Source organism: Coenobita brevimanus, chromosome 29 (assembly GCF_032717465.1).
Source record: "Coenobita brevimanus isolate Jiangsu-jjx chromosome 29, ASM3271746v2, whole genome shotgun sequence".
Lineage (NCBI taxonomy): Eukaryota > Metazoa > Arthropoda > Malacostraca > Decapoda > Coenobitidae > Coenobita > Coenobita brevimanus.
In genome coordinates, this window is record NC_136982.1 from 42,739,263 (window position 1) to 42,758,481 (window position 19,219).

Below are 19,219 nucleotides of genomic sequence, written 5' to 3' on the forward strand. Positions count from 1 at the left end.
AAAAAAAAAGGTATATAGGGAAGACAACGACGACAATGGAAAAATAATAAGTTTCACACATACGGACGACAAGGACGATGCAGTATCAATAGTGAATTGCGAAAAAGCGTTGTCTGTGTGTGTCTGTCCACAATTGACCTCCTTGGATTCCGAAGGTCCATAAATCAAATGACGCTAAACGACGAGATGACAACGATGACGTGGATTTATACTGTGTGCAGTTGCGCGCGAACCACGGACACTTTTGTTCCCGATTTGCCAGACATTGGGAACCCTCTACAGGTCACACCGCTAGGTGGACTGAGCTGAAATTTCATACGGTTATGCCTGGTATGTCAGAGCAGATCCACGTCAAGTTTGGTGTCAGTGCGTGTCTCGAGGCCATGCGTTTTGGGTCGATAAGCGTTTGTATGAAGGTATATAATCGGTAGAGAGTTGGCCTGCAGTCCTAACGGACCCGGGTTCAAATCCCGCTGGGGCAGGCAACAGTTTAAGGATTTGAATTTCATAAATATCAGACTTTACTGATCTACCAGAAGACCCGCCGACATGTCGTAAAAATACCCCCGCTAATACCAATACACCAGTCCTGTATGAGACATCCCTAGCATGTATTCAGTATGGACGGTGGGTGTTAGCGCCGAAGTGGTGACATGTAGAGGTGTATGGTATGTAGGAGGACTACTGGACCTTGAAAGCAAGCTGTGAAGCCTATGCCCAGAGTCGGTCACATAAAAAAAAAAAAATGCATTTACAGGCCACGACGATGATGACGACGATGATGCAGAATGAGCGGGTAATATTTAAACACGACAGATGCCACAGTGCAAAACCCCAATCCACGTATTTAAGTAACATTATCTTCCCACTCTAACCAACAGTACCAAAGCTGGGGTGGTTGTAAATAAAGACGACCAATAAAGGAATGGTGGACGATCGCTTGGACACTCCGAACCGCTAGAGTCAATACACCACCACTACGTAAACACACGCATACATACATACATAGACGTACATACATAGATACACACACACACACACACACACACACACACACACACACACACACACACACACACACACACTCCCTCTCTCTTTACATTTAGACTAGGAAAATTCTGCCTGTTCTGTTTACACTTTTGAGCGGGAAAACACAGACTGTCCTTCACGTCTCTCTTTATTAAGGGCCATAAACGTAATCAAATATAGTTTAATGCTTGTTATTTTTGTGGTGTTCGGGGGGGATCTGCAGGGCGATTTCTTGTGTGCTGTGGGACGGCTGGGTCAACGTCATCAGTGTCTATTCTGCATCATTTATTACCCGTCCACGCCTCGGAAGGGCTCGGAGACGGGTATTATTTTCACTCGGTTTGTCACTCTGTATATTAACAATTTTACGCAAAAACTACTGAAGCGATTTTGACTAAAAGTACAGGAATGACCTTCTGATCACCTGATTAAATTTTGGGCCAATTGGGCCAAGGCCCAGGCTGTAGGCCCAAAAAATGTAAAAGAAAAAAAATAAATCGTTTTTTTCGCCATAATTCCCTTCCAATTCGTCATATCGACATGAAACCAAAACCTAAAGGTGTATCTTTCAAATCTGCATCCTATAACATGCCTCATCACATCAGGGGGGTCACCCCCAGTTAGCGGTAGGGGGGTCAATGTCAGGTGGGTCGAGTATAAAATTTCAAATGGGCATAGAATCGTCAATTTTCACCCAATTTATTCTAAACTTGATAAGTGACATCTTTGATTGGATACCCTGTTGTCAGCAATAAATGACTGCCGGAGACGGGTTTGCTGTGCATTGGTACCGCTTTTTGTTCTTCTTTTAACGAACCGATTTGTTGTTTGTTTCTCGTCTTGCACCTTATCCTGTCATTATAATACTTTGTCTTCTCTGTCACTGCTATTCTTATTCAGTAGCAAATATTACTTTAAGTATGGAGGCTCCAGCGCACATGCAAAACACTTCCTACTTGTTCAGTCATTGTATCAGTGTCTATCAGTGTCTATCCTGCATCATTTATCCTCTTCCTACTGCCACTGCCACACCCACGCCCTCACCAGCAGACCCAGCCGTCTCCTCAACACACAAGTCCCACTAATTGAGTCTCTAGTGCATGCAGTTTACGAACCTCCTGTACTTGGGCTGTCATCCAATTTATTTATTTATTTATTTATTTTTGCGTTTTCTTCCTCCTTTGGCGTCACTATCAGGGTAAATAACATCGTCTGGCGCCAGGTAAGAATTAGTTATCATTTCTCGTGTCCTGGAGGCGTTGGCAAGGAATGTAATCTGCCCTACCTCTCTGTCTTAAAATACCGGTGTCTCAGAATAAACCCTTCCCTCTGCACTTGACGTAATAATAACAATAATAATAATTAAAAATCATAACTATCACTATGAACCATCAGTGACTCCTAAAAATAATGACCATATGCATAAAAAAAAAAATTGTTGTTTTCCAAATCTGAGTCACCTGCGCATTCAGTGGATCCCGTAATTTATCAATATAGGCTTCGTCGAAATTCAAACGGGGTGATTTTGGCTGGGATTACTATACAGGATTAGGGATTTACGGGATTTTCTCTGTCTTACCTGTATTTAAAAACGATTGTAAATAGTCATCTTGCACTTCACTGTTTATTTATTTATTTTTATTACAGTACGTTCGCCATTCAAAGATCACACACACACACACACACACACACACACACACACACACACACACACACACACACGCAGCAGCCCACAGAGAGAGAGAGTCCACTGGGTTTAATTATATGCTCTCTGGGTTTAATCATACTGAGGACAATCAAACTGGGTTCAATCATACTGGGTTCAATCATACTGGGTTCAATCATACTGGGTTCAATCATACTGGGTTCAATCATACTGGGTTCAATCATACTGGGTTCAATCATACTGGGTTCAATCATACTGGGTTCAATCATACTGGGTTCAATCATACTGGGTTTAATCATACTGGGTTTAATCATACTGGGTTCAATCATACTGGGTTCAATCATACTGGGTTCAGTCATACTGGGTTTAATCATACTGGGTTCAATCGTACTGGGTTCAATCGTACTGGGTTCAATCATACTGGGTTCAATCATACGGGGTTCAATCATACTGGGTTCAATCATACTGGGTTCAATCATACTGGGTTTAATCATACTGGGTTCAATCATACTGGGTTCAATCATACTGGGTTCAATCATACTGGGTTTGATCATACTGGGTTCAATCATACTGGGTTCAATCATACTGGGTTCAATCATATGCTCTCGCCACCGAAAATTAATAATAAAAAAAGGGAAAAAAAAAATCGTTACCGGTAAATTTAAAAAATAAACAAAATATTCGTAATGCAAGAAAAGAAGGAACCAAAGGCCAGGGGGGCGCATGATTGTCCCCCCAAGAAAAAACAAAAACAAAATAACAGAAAGCCCCATTTAGGATCTGTTCAAAATAAATAAAAAAGTGAAAGGTAATACGTAATCAAAGACTGAAATTAAGAACGAAACAATATGAAAAAAATCGAAGAAATTATATAAACTTGATAATAATAATAATAATAATAATAATAATAATAATAATAATAATAATAATAGTGATAATAATAATAATAATAATGATAATAATAATAATAATGATGATAGTAATAATGATAATAATAATAATAATGATGATAATAATAATAATAATAATAATGATAATAATAACAATAATAATAATAATAATAATAATAATAATAATAATAATAAATAATGAGTGTCCAGTAATTACCTGATAAACAAAGCGGGAAATAAAGTGAAAATACTACTGCTATTATTATTATTATTATTATTATTATTATTATTATTACCGTCATTCATCATTATCATTATTATTATTATTACGGAGCTGAGTAAAATGGACAGGCAGTAACAGGAGAGAGAGAGAGAGAGAGAGAGAGAGAGAGAGAGAGAGAGAGAGAGAGAGAGAGAGAGAGAGAGAGAGAGAGACGCCATTTTACTGAGCTGGGTAACACGTATTTATTCTAGTCCATCCACTACAATTTCCTTCTTTCTTTCTTTCTTTATTTATTTATTTATTTATTTTTGCTTAATAAAATCGTCTGGCGGACACACTAATAAAAAAAAAGCGTCCTCGTTCTGAAGGGGTTACACGGCATGATAAATCTTCTATCTACCATACATCTATTTTTTTTTATCTATCTGGTTATTCCGTTATCACCTGTACGTATCGATTCATTTATTATAATTATATGATCGATAAATACATTCTTATTCCTTTATTTGTCTCATTATCGTCTATCGCCTCTGTCCTGGAATTTATAATTAATTAACCTTTATTATTATTTTATTTATTTATTTTACTTTATTATGTTTATTTTATTTATCTTTATTTATCTATCTATTTATTTTACTTTATTATGTTTACTTTATTTATCTTTATTTATCTATCTATTTATTTTACTTTATTATGCTTATTTTATTTATCTCTATTTATTTTCATTTGCTTTATTATATTTATTTTATTTATTTTATATATTTATTTATTTACCTTTATGTTTATTTTATTTTTATTTTATTTAGTTACCTTTATGTTTATTTTATCTATCTTTTTTATCTATTTTACCTAGTTATTATGTTCTTTATTGCAATACATCTCTCCTTTATTTCGCCTTTGCTTTATTGGGGGAGGCGGTGGCTCAGTCGGTAGAGAGGTGGCTTGCGGTCCTACCGGATCAAAGTTCAAATCCCCGCTGGGGCAGGGAACAGTTTATGGATCTGAATGTAATAAAATCAGACTTTACTGATCTACCAGAAGATCCTTCGACATGTCGTAAAAATACCCCCGCTAATACCAATACACCAGTCCTGTATGAGACAGCCCTAGCATGTAGACAATATGGACGGTGGGTGTTAGCGCCGAAGTGGTGACATGTAGAGGTATATGGAATGTAGGGGGACTACTGGGCCTTGAGTTATGCCCAGAGTCCGACACATTAAAAAAAAAAAAAAAAAACTATCTAGAACTTTAAACCAAACGAGCACTTTTCGTTACAACCGCTTAATGCCATCGTTATAAACAATAGTAATTTAACATTACTTTTCTCTGCTGGAAAAGCGGAACATGACACTGCCAGAGGACCGTCAACAAACCTTTCCTCATTACCGTAAAGCAGAACACACTTTAAAACACCAACTAACTCTTAAAATAAATAAATAAATAAATAAACACTAAGAATCCACCTTTAATTCTTCTCTCATCGTCCTTTTTTCCTTCACTCAATCTCAAAACTCAAAAAAAAAGGTGTAAGAATATATAAACACATCGTTCTATTCTCCCCCAGACAAGCCCTGAACACTAACAAGGTGCCAAAAATAGAAAAGAAAATCCGTGTTCTTTTTACCGCAGTGACCCCTCGCCTCCTGGGGACGATAAGAACAGAAAACGGACAACAGGGGGATAGCGATTTTTTGAAGCGCGTTTACATAAAATAACAAAACACTCGCTTTCTCATTCTCTCACATTCTCTCTCATTCTCTCTCTCTCTCTCTCTCTCTCTCTCTCTCTCTCACACACACACACACACACACGATAGCCCACAAAAGCAAACGACATTGATTCCTTAAAAGAAAAGATAAAACACTCGTAAAACACTGAAGATCGGAGCTAAGTGAGTGTAAGACGATGTGTGTGGGGAAATTGAGCGAGAATGAGAGAGAGAGAGAGAGAGAGAGAGAGAGAGAGAGAGAGAGAGAGAGAGAGAGAGAGAGAGAGAGAGAGGAAGTGCGTCTTAAGTAAAAAATAATAATAATAATAATAAAAAGGTGATGGCTTGGCCTGTCAGGAAGAGGCTCGATTCAGAGGCTTGAAAGACTGACAAGGAGAGTGACGAGAAGGCGAGAGGAAGAAAAAAAGAAAGAAAAAGGAAGAAGAAAAAAGAAAGATTATATGGAAGTGGATGGCAACTGAAAATTTGAGAGAGAGAGAGATGGAAAATAAGAAAAAAAAAAAGAAAAAGAAAAAAGGTTTGAGAAAGGAAGGAGAGCAGGAAGGTAACCGGGAAAAAACTGAAGGCTGTCTAGAAAGGCGAGCTGTCTGACAGCCTGTGTAGTTGGTCGTCTCGTCAAAGCAGATCAGGCGCCAAATCCCCCTAATTGAAGGCTCCAAATCCCCCTAACACCAGACGCCAAAATCCCTCTCTGAAATCCCCCTGACACTAGACGCCTAATTCCCCCTAAATGAAGGCGCCAAATCCCCCTAACACCAGACGCCAAATCCCCTCTCTGAAATCCCCCTAACAGCAGACGCCAAATCCCCTCTAATTGAAGGTGCCAAATCCTCCTAACACCAGACGCCAAATCCCCTCTCTGAAATCCCCCTTACACTACCAGACGCCAAATCCCCTCTCTGAAATCCCCCCTAACACCACCAGGCGCCAAATCCCCTTTATGAAATCCCCCCTAACACCACCAGACGCCAAATCCCTCTCTGAAATCCCCCTTACACTACCAGACGCCAAATCCCCTCTCTGAAATCCCCCCTAACACCAGGCGCCAAATCCCTCTCTGAAATCCCCCTAACGCCAGGCGCTAAATCCTCTCTCTGAAATCCCAGTCGCCAAATCCCCTCTCTGAAATCCCCCTAACACCTCAAGATAATCCTTTAACGTGGTAGTGAAGATCTGAAGTCGGTAGTGAAGACAGGAGGAAGAGAAGGGCATTGAAGGAGATGAAGAAAAGAGGAAGAAGATGGGGAAGAGGACGGCAAAGAGGAGGAAGAGAGCGGCAAAGAAGGAGAGAAAGAAGAGGAGAGGAAGAAGAGGGCAAAGACGAAGGAGATGAAGAGAGAGCTGAGAAGAACTGGAAAAGAACGTCAAAGAAGAGAAAGAGAACGACAAAGAAGAGAAAGAGAGCGGCAAAGAAGAGAAAGAGAGAGAAAAAGAAGAGAAAGAGAGAGAAAAAGAAGAGAAAGAGAGCGGCAAAGAAGAGAAAGAGAGAAAAAGAAGAGAAAGAGAGCGGCAAAGAAGAGAAAGAGAGAGACAAAGAATAGAAAGAGCGACAATGAAGGGAAAGAGAGAGACAAAGAAGAGAGACAAAGAATAGAAAGAGCGACAAAGAAGAGAAAGAGAGCGACAAAGAAGAGAAAGAGAGCGACAAAGAAGGGAAAGGGAGCGATAAAGAAGGGAAAGAGAGCGACAAAGAAGGGAAAGAGAGCGACAAAGAAGAGAAAGAGAGCGACAAAGAAGAGAAAGAGGACGGCAAAGAAGAGAGAGACAAAGAAGAGAAAGAGAGCGGCAAAGAAGAGAAAGAGGGCGGCAAAGAAGAGACAGAGAGCGACAAAGAAGAGACAGCGAGCGGCAAAGAAGAGAATTAGGGCTGCAAAGAAGAGAAAGAGAGCGGCAAAGAAGAGAAAGAGAGCGGCAAAGAAGAGAGAGACAAAGAAGAGAAAGAGAGCGGCAAAGAAGAGAGAGACAAAGAAGAGAGAGACAAAGAAGAGAAAGAGAGAAGCAAAGAAGAGAGAGGCAAAGGAGAGAAAGAGAGCGGCAAAGAAGAGGAGAGAGGCAAAGAAGAGAAAGAGAGCTGCAAAGAAGAGAAAGAGAGCGTCAAAGAAGAGAAAGAGAGCGTCAAAGAAGAGAAAGAGAGCGGCAAAGAAGAGAAGGAGAGCGACAAAAAAGAGGGACAGGCAAGGGGAGAAAGAGAGTGACAAAGAAGAGAAAGAGAGCGGCAAAGAGAAAGAGAGCAGCAAAGAGAAAGAGAGCGGCAAAGAGAAAGAGAGCGGCAAAGAGAAAGAGAGCGACAAAGAAGGAGAGACAAAAAGAGAGAGAAATCAGGAGACAAGTAATGATAAACAGAAAAGAGGAAGACCAAGAATAAGACAATTATTTCCTAAACCAAATAAATAAATAAATAAATAAATAAATAAATAAATAAAATCGAAAAGCGAATTAAGCAACAGAATTCCGAATATGGTAATACGGAAATCAATTCAAAAAAAATCCGCACAGCCTGACCATCGTAGAGCCGAAATTAATACGTAAAATCCGTATTCTGGGATTACATTTCTCCCTTAAAAATCCAAAGGTGGGATTTTCAGACGTACTTAAGATCGAATCCCTGTCGTGTGATTATTATTATTATTATTATTATTATTATTATTATTATTTAGGGAAGGAATTGAGACATGAGATTTCTCTACATATTTTTTTATCTTTTCTCTCTCAGTCCTTAGAATCCAAGACAGAAAATACCTATGACAATTTTCCCTCCCAATTACATCATTATTTTCCTTCGTAATCAGATATTTATTATTATTTACTTATTTCCTCTGGTAATTGGATTTTCATTTTTACTTTTTCCTCTCGTATTTGGATTTTTTTATGTTTTTTTCCTCTCGTAATTGGATTTTTATCTTTAATTATTTTTCCCACTCCTTATCGGATTTATTTATCTGTTTATTTATTTCCTCTGGTAACCGGATTTTTATATATTTTCTCCCTAGTAACCGGATTTTTTAAAATATATTTTCTCCCCTAGTAACCAGATTTTTTTTTATTAATTTTTCCCTCAAGTAACTGGATTTTTATTTTAATTATTTTTCCCTCTAGTAACCGGATTTTGTAAAAACCATTTCTTTTTCCCTCTAGTAACCGGATCCCCCCCCCCCCATTTATTTTTTCCTCTCATAATCGTATGTTTTTTATTTATTTCCGCTCAACGGGAATTTTTTTTATTATTTTTTCTCGTAACAGGGTTTGTATTATTTATCTGTTTTTCCTCTCGTAATCAGAGTTTTATTTTCCTCCATTTTTTCCTCATAACCAAATTTTTTCTTTTAGTTTTTTCTCTCGTAATCAGATTTTTACTTTAATAAATAAGTAAAAATAAAATAAGCGAAAATAAATAAATCTAAGATGAAATAAAAAAAGTACGAGTGAAATAAAGACAATTGGGTGTAATATTTTGGAAAGCGTAAGAATACAAAAAAAAAAATGAGGATATTGAAACAGGAACCAAACTGAGTGAAATAATATGAAACAGTGCTCTATAAACAAGAATAAAGGGACTAAATAAAGAGCATTAAAGAAAACTGCAATAAACCAAAAAAGACAACACATAAAGACAACAGAATAATAATAATAAAAAAAAAAAAGAAGGAAGGAATGATAAATGAGAAACGGAAGAAAACGGGGGGAAAATGAGAAGACGAAAAAAGGGGGGACTTAAATAAACAGAACACATTACACTTACCTTGACCACCGTAGTCTTCGTTCTGCCCAACTTCTGAAACATATAAGTGATTGATATATTGGGCTCTCTCCATTTATATTGCTCTCTCTCTCTCTCTCTCTCTCTCTCTCTCTCTCTCTCTCTCTCTCTCTCACACACACACGCACACACACACAAACCTTTCCATACTGCGTTCCTTTACATGATCTTCTCAACCACACACCTGAAGACTCAAACACCTTTAAGTATGCGGTGTTTAAAATCGACTTCCGCACACCTGACACGCGTAGACACCTGCACAATACACGTTCAGGACGTGTTTTGGGAGATCTTGAAGAGAAACTGAGGATGTGGCACAGGAACGCCACTTTTTGGGGAAGTAACGCTCTGCCACCCAACCTTTCACGCACTGGGGTGGATGAGTGTTGGAATTTTGGGAGGATTTATCTGTCTATCTATCTATCTATCTATCTATCTATCTCTCTTTATCTATCCATCCATCCATCTGTCTATCAATATATCTACCTATCTATCTGTTCATCTATCTATTCATCCATCCATCCATCTATCTATCTCTTTATCTATCTATATATCTCCATCTATCTACATTTATCAATCAATCTATGCACTATCTATCTGTCTATCTACCTACCACTCTATCTATCTACTAATATCTATCTACGGTCTTTGGAATTAAGGTCTAGAATCTTATACCGCATCTTTCTATCTATCTATCTATCTAAGGAATTTTTTAGTCCCATTTATCTCATTATTATTTATCCTAAGTTGGAATTTGAGGATAAATGATAAATTCTGATAACCAATTTAATGTTACGTATATCCAGGCCCCGCTTTATCTCCTTTATTATTATCATTATTTAATAAAAAGAATATATTTAAAATCTTTGTATTATTATTATTATCATTATTATTATTATTATTATTGCTACTGCCACCTGTTGAGGATATTATTTATTTGATGATGATGATGATGATGATGATTACAGTTATTATTATTATTATTATTATTATTATTATTATTATTATTATTATTATTATTATTATTATTATGTAGTGAGATGATTAAGCGTTTTTCTTTGATGGTATAATTTTTAGCTCATTTGTCACCACTTTCAGACGATTTTATTTAGCTATGGAGAGAGAGAGAGAGAGAGAGAGAGAGAGAGAGAGAGAGAGAGAGAGAGTTTGTTATTATATGTAAACGCGTCTCAAATAATCAGTGACTCGCCTTTTGTCCGTTTTCTGTTCTTATCTTCTCCATAAGGCGAGGGGTCACTGAGCTAAAAAGAACATGGATTTTCTTTTTATTTCTTTGGCACCTCGTTAGTGTTTAGGGCTTTTGTGGAGAATAAGACGATTTGGGTTTATATTTTTGCACCTAGTTCGAGTTTCCAGAGTGAGTGAATTAAAGAGAAAGTGAGTAAATTTAGAGAAAGTGAAAGAAGGAACGTAAATTTCTTGTCTTGGTAATTTTTAAAGACTGAGTTTGTGTTTTGAATTGTTGTTGGATAGTCTGTCTTTTTTTCTTTTCCTTTTTTTTTGGTTAGCGATAACTTAAAAAAAAAAAAACTATCTATTTTTTGGTACGTAAGGAAAAGACAACGACGAAAAAATATATATCTTTTTCTTTTGTTTTTCTTTCTTCTTCCTCTTCCTTTTTTTGCTTTTCTGTGCGTCTTAGTGTGTGTGTGTGTGTGTGTGTGTGTGTGTGTGTGTGTGTGTAAGAATTATGGAGAATTGAGAAATTAGAATAAGAAATTTTTTAAAGGGAATTAAGATTAATAAAATAAAAATAAGATAATGATAGTAGTGAGAGAGAGAGAGAGAGAGAGAGAGAGAGAGAGAGAGAGAGAGCGATTCCATACACAATTGCACACTATCAACTCAACACACACACACACACACACACACACACACACACACACACACACACACACACACACACCTCTTCTAACCAACAATATACACACACCTAACACCTAACTCCAATCGCGTAATCCGCCGCAATCAGCGTTAAGGAGCGTCTAATCCGGAATAATCGGATTAAGATAACAACTCTGAATCCCTGGCCCGTAACACCTCTTCCTAAGCGATTTATTTTTGCTTATTACACCGCGCCGCCCTCTTCTGAATCACTTTAAATCATTCCAATATCGCCATACTCTGCATAAATAACGTACAAAAGGGTGTTAACCAGCCGTACCCAAAAATAAATCGCTAAGGAAGAGGTGTTAGGGAGCATTGATATAACTGGGTGGTGGATATGCTTGGTTATACACACGTCCCTCAGCTCCCTCCCTATCCCCCGAAGGGAGGATGGTGGACCGCAGGAGGAGGAAACTTAAGCCTGCAGTCCACTGGGTTCACGTTTCAGATGAACCTGGGGCTGCTGCTACTACAACTACTATTACTACTACTACAACTACTACTACCAGTATAATGATGATAATAATAATAATAATAATAATAATAATAATAATCTATATTATAATGATCCTATTTCTGTATGTCTGTTGGTTTGTTTGTTACCGTAACACAGCTAACACGGTGCTACGTAGCGCAATTTTTGTAACAGCAAAGTACCGTTAAAATGCTCTAACTTGAAGAATAAAACAATTTCCAGTCCAATCGGGCCACCGGTTCCCGAGGTAGGACTCATTTCTGCCCTTTTCACGTTGAGCGGAGGCCCCCAAAGGCTGCTTTTAAATGAGTAATAATAATAATAATAATAATAATAATAATCTCTTGCTATTACTACTACTACTACTACTACTACTTTAACTTGGCGGAATTTTTCATCCTTTTGAAGCATATTTCCCGTAGATCAGTGCCAGAAAAAGACAATACTCCCACCTTACGTCCTTGCCATAGCACTTCTTCGTGACTAGCACCATACCCTAACCTCCTGCTATGGCTTTCCTTGCGCGTGAAAATCCTAAGGGAGTTCATGAAATACAATGGGAAAATCCTAAAAAAAAACCGCTCTGGTAGTGAAGGGATTTATCAGACTCTGGATTACACGGTCTGACGCATAGTGGTAAATCCCCCTCCATCTGACGCAAATCTGTATAGTGGGGGATTTTTTTTTCTTGTTCTGAAATTAACCACTTCATTTGTCATCGGGAAATATGATGATGATGATGATGATGATGATTGTGGTGATGATGGTGATGACGGTGGTGGTGATGATGATGATGATGATTGTGGTGATGGTGGTGATGATGATGATGATGATTTATTAAAACTATTACTACTACTACTTCTACCACTACTACTACTGTTGCTACTACTACTACTACTACTACTACTACTACTAATAATAATAATAATAATAATAATAATAATAATAATAATGACGGAATAATAACTGCTTCATTACCATTAAAAAAAGAAAATTAACAACGAACATAGTTTATGCAAATAGATGTATTATTATTATTATTATTATTATTATTATTATTATCATTATCATTATTATTATTATTATTATTATTATTATTATTATTATTAAGTTCATTTTTCCACCTTGGACGGCCATGATTCCTCTCGACAAAAAACAAATAAAAAAAATATAACAAACTAATAAATAAATAAATAAATAAAAAGAATAACTAAATAACTAAATAAATAAATAAATCGTCTGTTGATAAATGATAAGGTAGAAGGTTTTTAATATCCGATAATCCCCAATCTCCCTTATCTACGCAAAATCGTCTTCATTTATCTTTAGTAATTATAAAAAGTCTTAATACGTCCATAACTGATAAATGAGGAGGCGAGATATTTACTAATTCTCTCTCATTATTTATTCCTGCTCTTTTTGGCATTATTTATTTCTGCTCTTCAATCCTCTAACGTTAATTATTTCTGCTCTTTAATCCTCTAACATTATTTATTCCTGCTCTTTTTGACATTATTTATTTCTGCTCTCTAATCCTCTAAAGTTATTTATTTCTGCTCTTTTTGACATTATTTATTTCTGCTCTTTAATCCTCTAAAGTTATTTATTTCTGCTCTTTTCTGCTCTTTTTAATGCTCTAACGTTACTTGTTTCTGCTCTTTTTAATCCTCTGACGTTCAATTTTTTTTTTTTTGCTCTTTTCTGCTCTTTTTTAACCCTCTAACGTTATTTATTTCTGCTCTTTTCTGCTCCTTTCTGCTCTTTTCTGCTATTTTTCTGCTCTTTTCTGCTCTTTTTAATCCTCTAACAATATTTATTTCTGCTCTTTTCTGCTCTTTTTAATCATCTAACGTTATTTATTTCTGTCTGTTCTGCTCTTTTTCTGCTCTTTCTAATCCCCTAACATTACTCTTTTCTGTTAAATAAATCGTCTGGTTTTTAGCCTGAAGGAAAGCCATAATTCACTTCACACAAAAAAAAAGAAAAAGAAAGAAAGAAAGAAAGAAAAACGGCTATAGTTCTTAATACCTCGACTACCGTGCCTTCCCTCAGCTTAAGAAAATCGTCTGGAGGGGGTAAGAGGCAAGAGAAAGAGAGAAAGAAAGCAAAAGACTGAAGAGGTTAGGTTTGCCTGTTCCTAACTCACTCCGCCATAACCTCTCTCTACGATTTTTTCTTTTTTCTATCTAAAATTGCTATATATCCGTCTCCATGGCTGACTGATTGGGAGTATGATGCTAGTCACGAAGAAGTTCTGTGGGAAGGATGTAGAGACGTAGCACAATAACCCTTATGTATTCCTTTACTTGGTCCAAATTTCTCATCTCTGTCTTCATTGCTGATAGATTACAAGAGTACGATGCTAGTCACGAAGAAGTGCTGTGGGAAGGATGCAGAGCCGTAGCACAATAAGCCTTATGTACGCTTTTCACCCTTACTTGGCCTAAAATCCTTCTCTCTCCGTCTCCATTGCTGACTTTTTAGGACTAGAGTATGATGCCAGTCACGAAGAAGTGCCGTGGAAAGGATGTAGAGTCGTAGCACAATGATGTCCTATTTCCACTCTAACTTGGCCAAAATTGCCATACCTCCGACTTTATTTCTGATGCTAGTCACGAAGAAGTGGCACTGAGCTACGTGAAATATGCAGCCAAAGGGACGCACTCCTAGGCCAAGTTAAGGTGAAATGGGTATAGTAATTTCTCTTTATCACTACTTTATCACTAAGGAGGAGGATCTCTCTCCCTCCCTCTCTCTCTCTCCCTCTCTCTCTCTCTCCCTCTCCCTCTCTCTCTCTCTCTCTCTCTTAGTTCCTGTTTTCCCCTGCCTTGCATTAAAATTTTACCGTCTGTCTCCATCAAGAAAATATTACAAAAAATCCTAATACAAAAAATTCTGATATTACAAAAAATTCTAATATTTCAAAAAAACTCTGTATTGCAAAAAATTCTATAACAAAAAATTCTAATATTACCAAAAAAATATAATATTACAAAAAATTCTGATATTACAAAAAATTCTATCTATCTATCTATTGCCAGACGCCTCAATCCCGTTTGGGGTGGCCACAAACAAATCGCCTCCAAGTCGCCCTGTCCCCGGCCATTTCACTCCCCTGCTCCCAACTCACACCCCCCTCTCTCATATACCTCTCCACCCCATCTCTCCATCTCATCCTCGGCCTCCCCCTCCCTCTTTCCCCCTCCACCTCACTCACATACACTCTCTTCGTCAGTCTTTCACCCTCCATCCTCTCCACATGGCCAAACCACCTCAGTGTATTCCTCATAACGCTTCCTATCACATCCATATCAACACCACAACGCTCCTTTATATCCTCATTCGTCAGCCTGTCTCTCCATGTGACTCCACAGGCTCCTCTTAAATAACTCATTTCCACGGCTCTCACTCTTGACTTGTGTCCTTCCAACAACGTCCAAGCTTCACTTCCATACGTTAGAGTTGGTATCACAATACTGTCATGTAGTAACTTTTTCACTTCCATGCTCACTTCCCTGTTTCTTATCACTGCTTTCAAAGAACCAGCAACCTTTCTTCCCTGCTGTACCCTTTCAAGCACTTCACCCTCCAAACCTCCATCCTTACTCATCACACTACCCAAGTACTTAAACGTACTCACATTTTCCAATTCCTCACCATCCAACCTCGCTGTACATTCACTGACTTCACCTCTCTCAAAGACCATCACTTTACTCTTCCCTACATTCACCTTTAGATTCCGTTTCTTACACACTCTCTCAAACTCATCCACCAAGCCTTGCAGCTCCCCTTCGTCTTCACTCAACAACACAGTTTCATCTGCAAACAACAGTACAGGGAGTTTCCAAACACTATCCTCTCTCACCAGGGCCACTCCAACATCCACTACCCTACCTTGTAACTCTTTTATTACCCCATCCATGTACAGATTGAACAACCATGGAGACATGACACATCCCTGTTTCAACCCAACTTTCAAAGAGAAAAATTCACTTAATTCACCATCCACACGCACTGCAGCCTTCGCACCATCGTACATACTCTTCACAGCATTCAACAACTTCCCATCTACTCCATATATTCTTAACACTTTCCACAATCCTAGTCTATCCACCCTGTCATATGCTTTCTCCAAATCCATGAAAGCCGCATACAACTTCTTTCCCTTCTCTAGAAACTTTTCCACTAAAGATCTGAGAATGAATATCTGATCTACACAACCTCTTCCCCTCCTAAAGCCTCCCTGTTCTTCTCCAACTAATTTCTCTGTTCTTTCTCTAACTCTGTCAATAAGTATCCTACCATACACTTTTCCTATTATACGAAGAAGACAAATGCCCCTATGATTACCACACACTTCTTTTTCCCCTTTTCCTTTGTACAAGGGAATAATTATACCTGACTTACAAAAAAATTCTATACCGCAAAGAATTCTAATATTACAAAAAATTCTATTACAAAAAATTCTAATATTACAAAAAAAATCTAATATTACAAAAAATTCTATTACAAAAAAATCCGTTACAAAAAATTCCATTACAAAAAAAATCTAATATTACAAAAAAATCTGATATTACAAAAAATTCTAGAGGCCGCCATTTTTTTTTATTATTAGTCTTTCTCCCACCAGACGATTTTCATGAGCCTGGGGGGGACCTGCGGGGGCTGGGAGGGGGGGGTTGACGAGGGCTGCTTCTAACCCCCCCTACTTTGAAAAAATACCCCCTCCCCCCAAAAACAATTACCTGATTTTTTTTTTCATTTTTTTCCTATGACTGTACCGGAAAATAATTAAAACTTCAGCCCGAGGACGTAATTTTACTCATTTATTTATTTATTTATTTATTTATTTTGTTGTCACACCCATTAGACGATTTTCTTCAGCTCAGGGGGGGACTTAAGGAACTGGGGGAGGGGGTTAGACGCAGGCTTCATAAATCCCTTCACTGCCACAGATTTTTTTCCCTTTCAAATAAAATCGTCTAGAGGCAGGAAAATAAAGGAACAGAGGCAGGAAAATAAAGGAACAGAGGCAGGAAAATAAAGGAACAGAGGCAGGAAAATAAAGGAACAGAGGCAGGAAAATAAAGGAACAGAGGCAGGAAAATAAAGGAACAGAGGCAGGAAAATAAAGGAACAGAGGCAGGAAAATAAAGGAACAGAGGCAGGAAAATAAAGGAACAGAAGCAGGAAAATAAAGGAACAGAGGCAGGAAAATAAAGGAACAGAGGCAGGAAAATAAAGGAACAGAGGCAGGAAATAAAGGAACAGAGGCAGGAAAAATATAAAGGAACAGAGGCAGGAAAATAAAGGAACAGAGGCAGGAAAATAAAGAAACAGAAGCAGGAAAATAAAGGAACAGAGGCAGGAAAATAAAGGAACAGAAGCAGGAAAATAAAGGAACAGAGGCAGGAAATAAAGGAACAGAGGCAGAAGGAAATAAAGGAACAGAAGCAGGAAAATAAAGGAACAGAGGCAGGAAAATAAAGGAACAGAGGCAGGAAAATAAAGGAACAGAGGCAGGAAAATAAAGGAACAGAGGCAGGAAAAAATAAAGGAACAAAGGCAGGAAAATAAAGACATAGAGGCAGGAAAAAATAAAGGAACAGAGGCAGGAAAATAAAGGAACAGAGGCAGGAAAATAAAGGAACAGAGGCAGGAAAATAAAGGAACAGAGGCAGGAAAATATAAAGGAACAGAGGCAGGAAAAAATAAGGGAACAGAGGCAGGAAAATAAAGGAACAGAGGCAGGAAAATAATGGAACAGAGGCAGGAAAATAAAGGAACAGAGGCAGGAAAATATAAAGGAACAGAGGCAGGAAAATAAAGGAACAGAGGCAGGAAAATAAAGGAACAGAGGCAGGAAAATAAAGGAACAGAGGCAGAAGGAAATAAAGGAACGAGATAGCACCACACTAAAGAAAATAAAGTTAAAAAAAAAAACTAAGAAATTTCAGTAAAAAAATCCATTACTTTTTTGTACATAATATTTTTTTTTGTAATTAAAGTAAGGAATTATAACTTTTTTTTCCTATGTATTTTCCTCTCATGTGAAAGATACGGGAAATGAACTCGCTCTACTTCCGGTTATTATATCACTTCCATTTGGTGACGCGTGTGTGTGTGTGTGTGTGTGTGTGTGTGTGTGTGTGTGTGTGTGTGTGTGTGTGTGTGTGTGTGTGTGTTTATCTCCAGACGATTTTATTCAGCTGAAGGGACGCTTTTTGAACGGAAGAGCGATAGAGAGAGTCTTCATTAGCCCTTTTAAAGCAAGAGACCGTCCCTAAAATAAAGAAAGAGAGAGAGAGAGAGAGAGAGAGAGAGAGAGAGAGAGAGAGAGAGAGAGAGAATGATAAACTCAAAAGGCCAACACCCGGATACTCAAATCACATCCGCCTTAATCTGTGCCAAACGACGTAATGGCGCCTTAATAAAATAATGGCGGGTTTTATGGCAGTCATCGGTCTCATTAAGGCGCCCCAGGAGTGTCGTGTGGAGGGGGGACAGCGTGACAGCCTAGATCCCAGGAGAGATAGGGAGGCCATCGCTTAGATCCCCAGGGAGATAGGGACACACGTAAACAATGGCCGTGTGTCATAATCAGTTCAGAGGAGCAGGGACCATAAAGACGCGACGTTGAGGCGGAGAGAGAGAGATTGAGGGAAGTGAGTGGCATCAGAAGTGAGGTGTATCCTGATGCACAGCGAAGTGTACTCTCAGGCACATCGTATCTTATCGGTTGTAAAGGCTCCAACATGTTTGCATGCATCGGCCTTGGTCACCTAATGGTTTACTCTCCCCGTTGCTCGATCTCTGGCTGCCTCCCTATTCATTCCTTTTGCCCCGAGGTCACACTCTATGATCTCGTCCCAGGCCTTTTTTGAGTCATAGATAAGGCTGGGTCTAAGGCAATAAGGCCTTATCATCGTTTTCCTTTCTTTTACGCTTACCTGTATTTTAAGCTACAGACATTGCTCCTCTGCACTAAACACGCACGTCCTGATTGTGTGCGCCCCATATGGTGGTCAGCGCAGCGCATGCACACGCCTGGGCTATGGATGACCTGGTAATGGATGGCCAGGGTGTCCATGGTCTGGTCAATTTTGGCTTGATTGTAAATGAAGCCAAAATCCATTGCCACGTTGCATAGCAACTGGTCGTGTCAGGCCCAGGTAAAGCACCCTGGCCGTCTGTGCCCCGACCGACCGCGCCCTTTTCGTCGGCGCCCAGGTCGTGAGCCCCCCGGTCGTCAGCGCCACGGTCGCTCACAGTATGAACGCCTACACCCTGGTCGTCCGTGCCGTAATGAAGTCTGGGTGGGTGGTATGATGGTCGTATTTTTGGGTGGCATGGGCGAGGGTCAAGGGTTGGTCGAGGGTGGTGACGGACTGAGCATTAGAGATGTTAAATCCAACCCATCTGCCTGTAGTGTCACTTTCTTACTGAGCATTATAAAACGTTCCTTTAACAGACGAATCCTCGACAGAACAGTCTTCCTTCCCAGGCAAATCCTCACGCCAGGAATCCCCCTGCGTGGTC

At 38.6% G+C, this 19,219-nt stretch overlaps 1 protein-coding gene across 1 annotated transcript in view; it reads right to left on the reverse strand.

Moving 5' to 3' along the window:
• Window positions 1-18,815, reverse strand: part of LOC145395032 (uncharacterized) — a 92,704-nt gene extending 73,889 nt beyond the window's left edge. Inside the window, exons 1-2 of the mRNA XM_080268777.1 lie at window positions 18,631-18,815; window positions 2,817-3,250 (exon numbers count right to left, since the gene is read on the reverse strand). Of these exons, the coding sequence (XP_080124903.1) occupies window positions 2,817-3,250; window positions 18,631-18,815 (619 nt within the window). The remainder of the gene's footprint in view (window positions 1-2,816; window positions 3,251-18,630) is intronic.
• Between the last annotated feature and the right edge of the window lie 404 nt (window positions 18,816-19,219).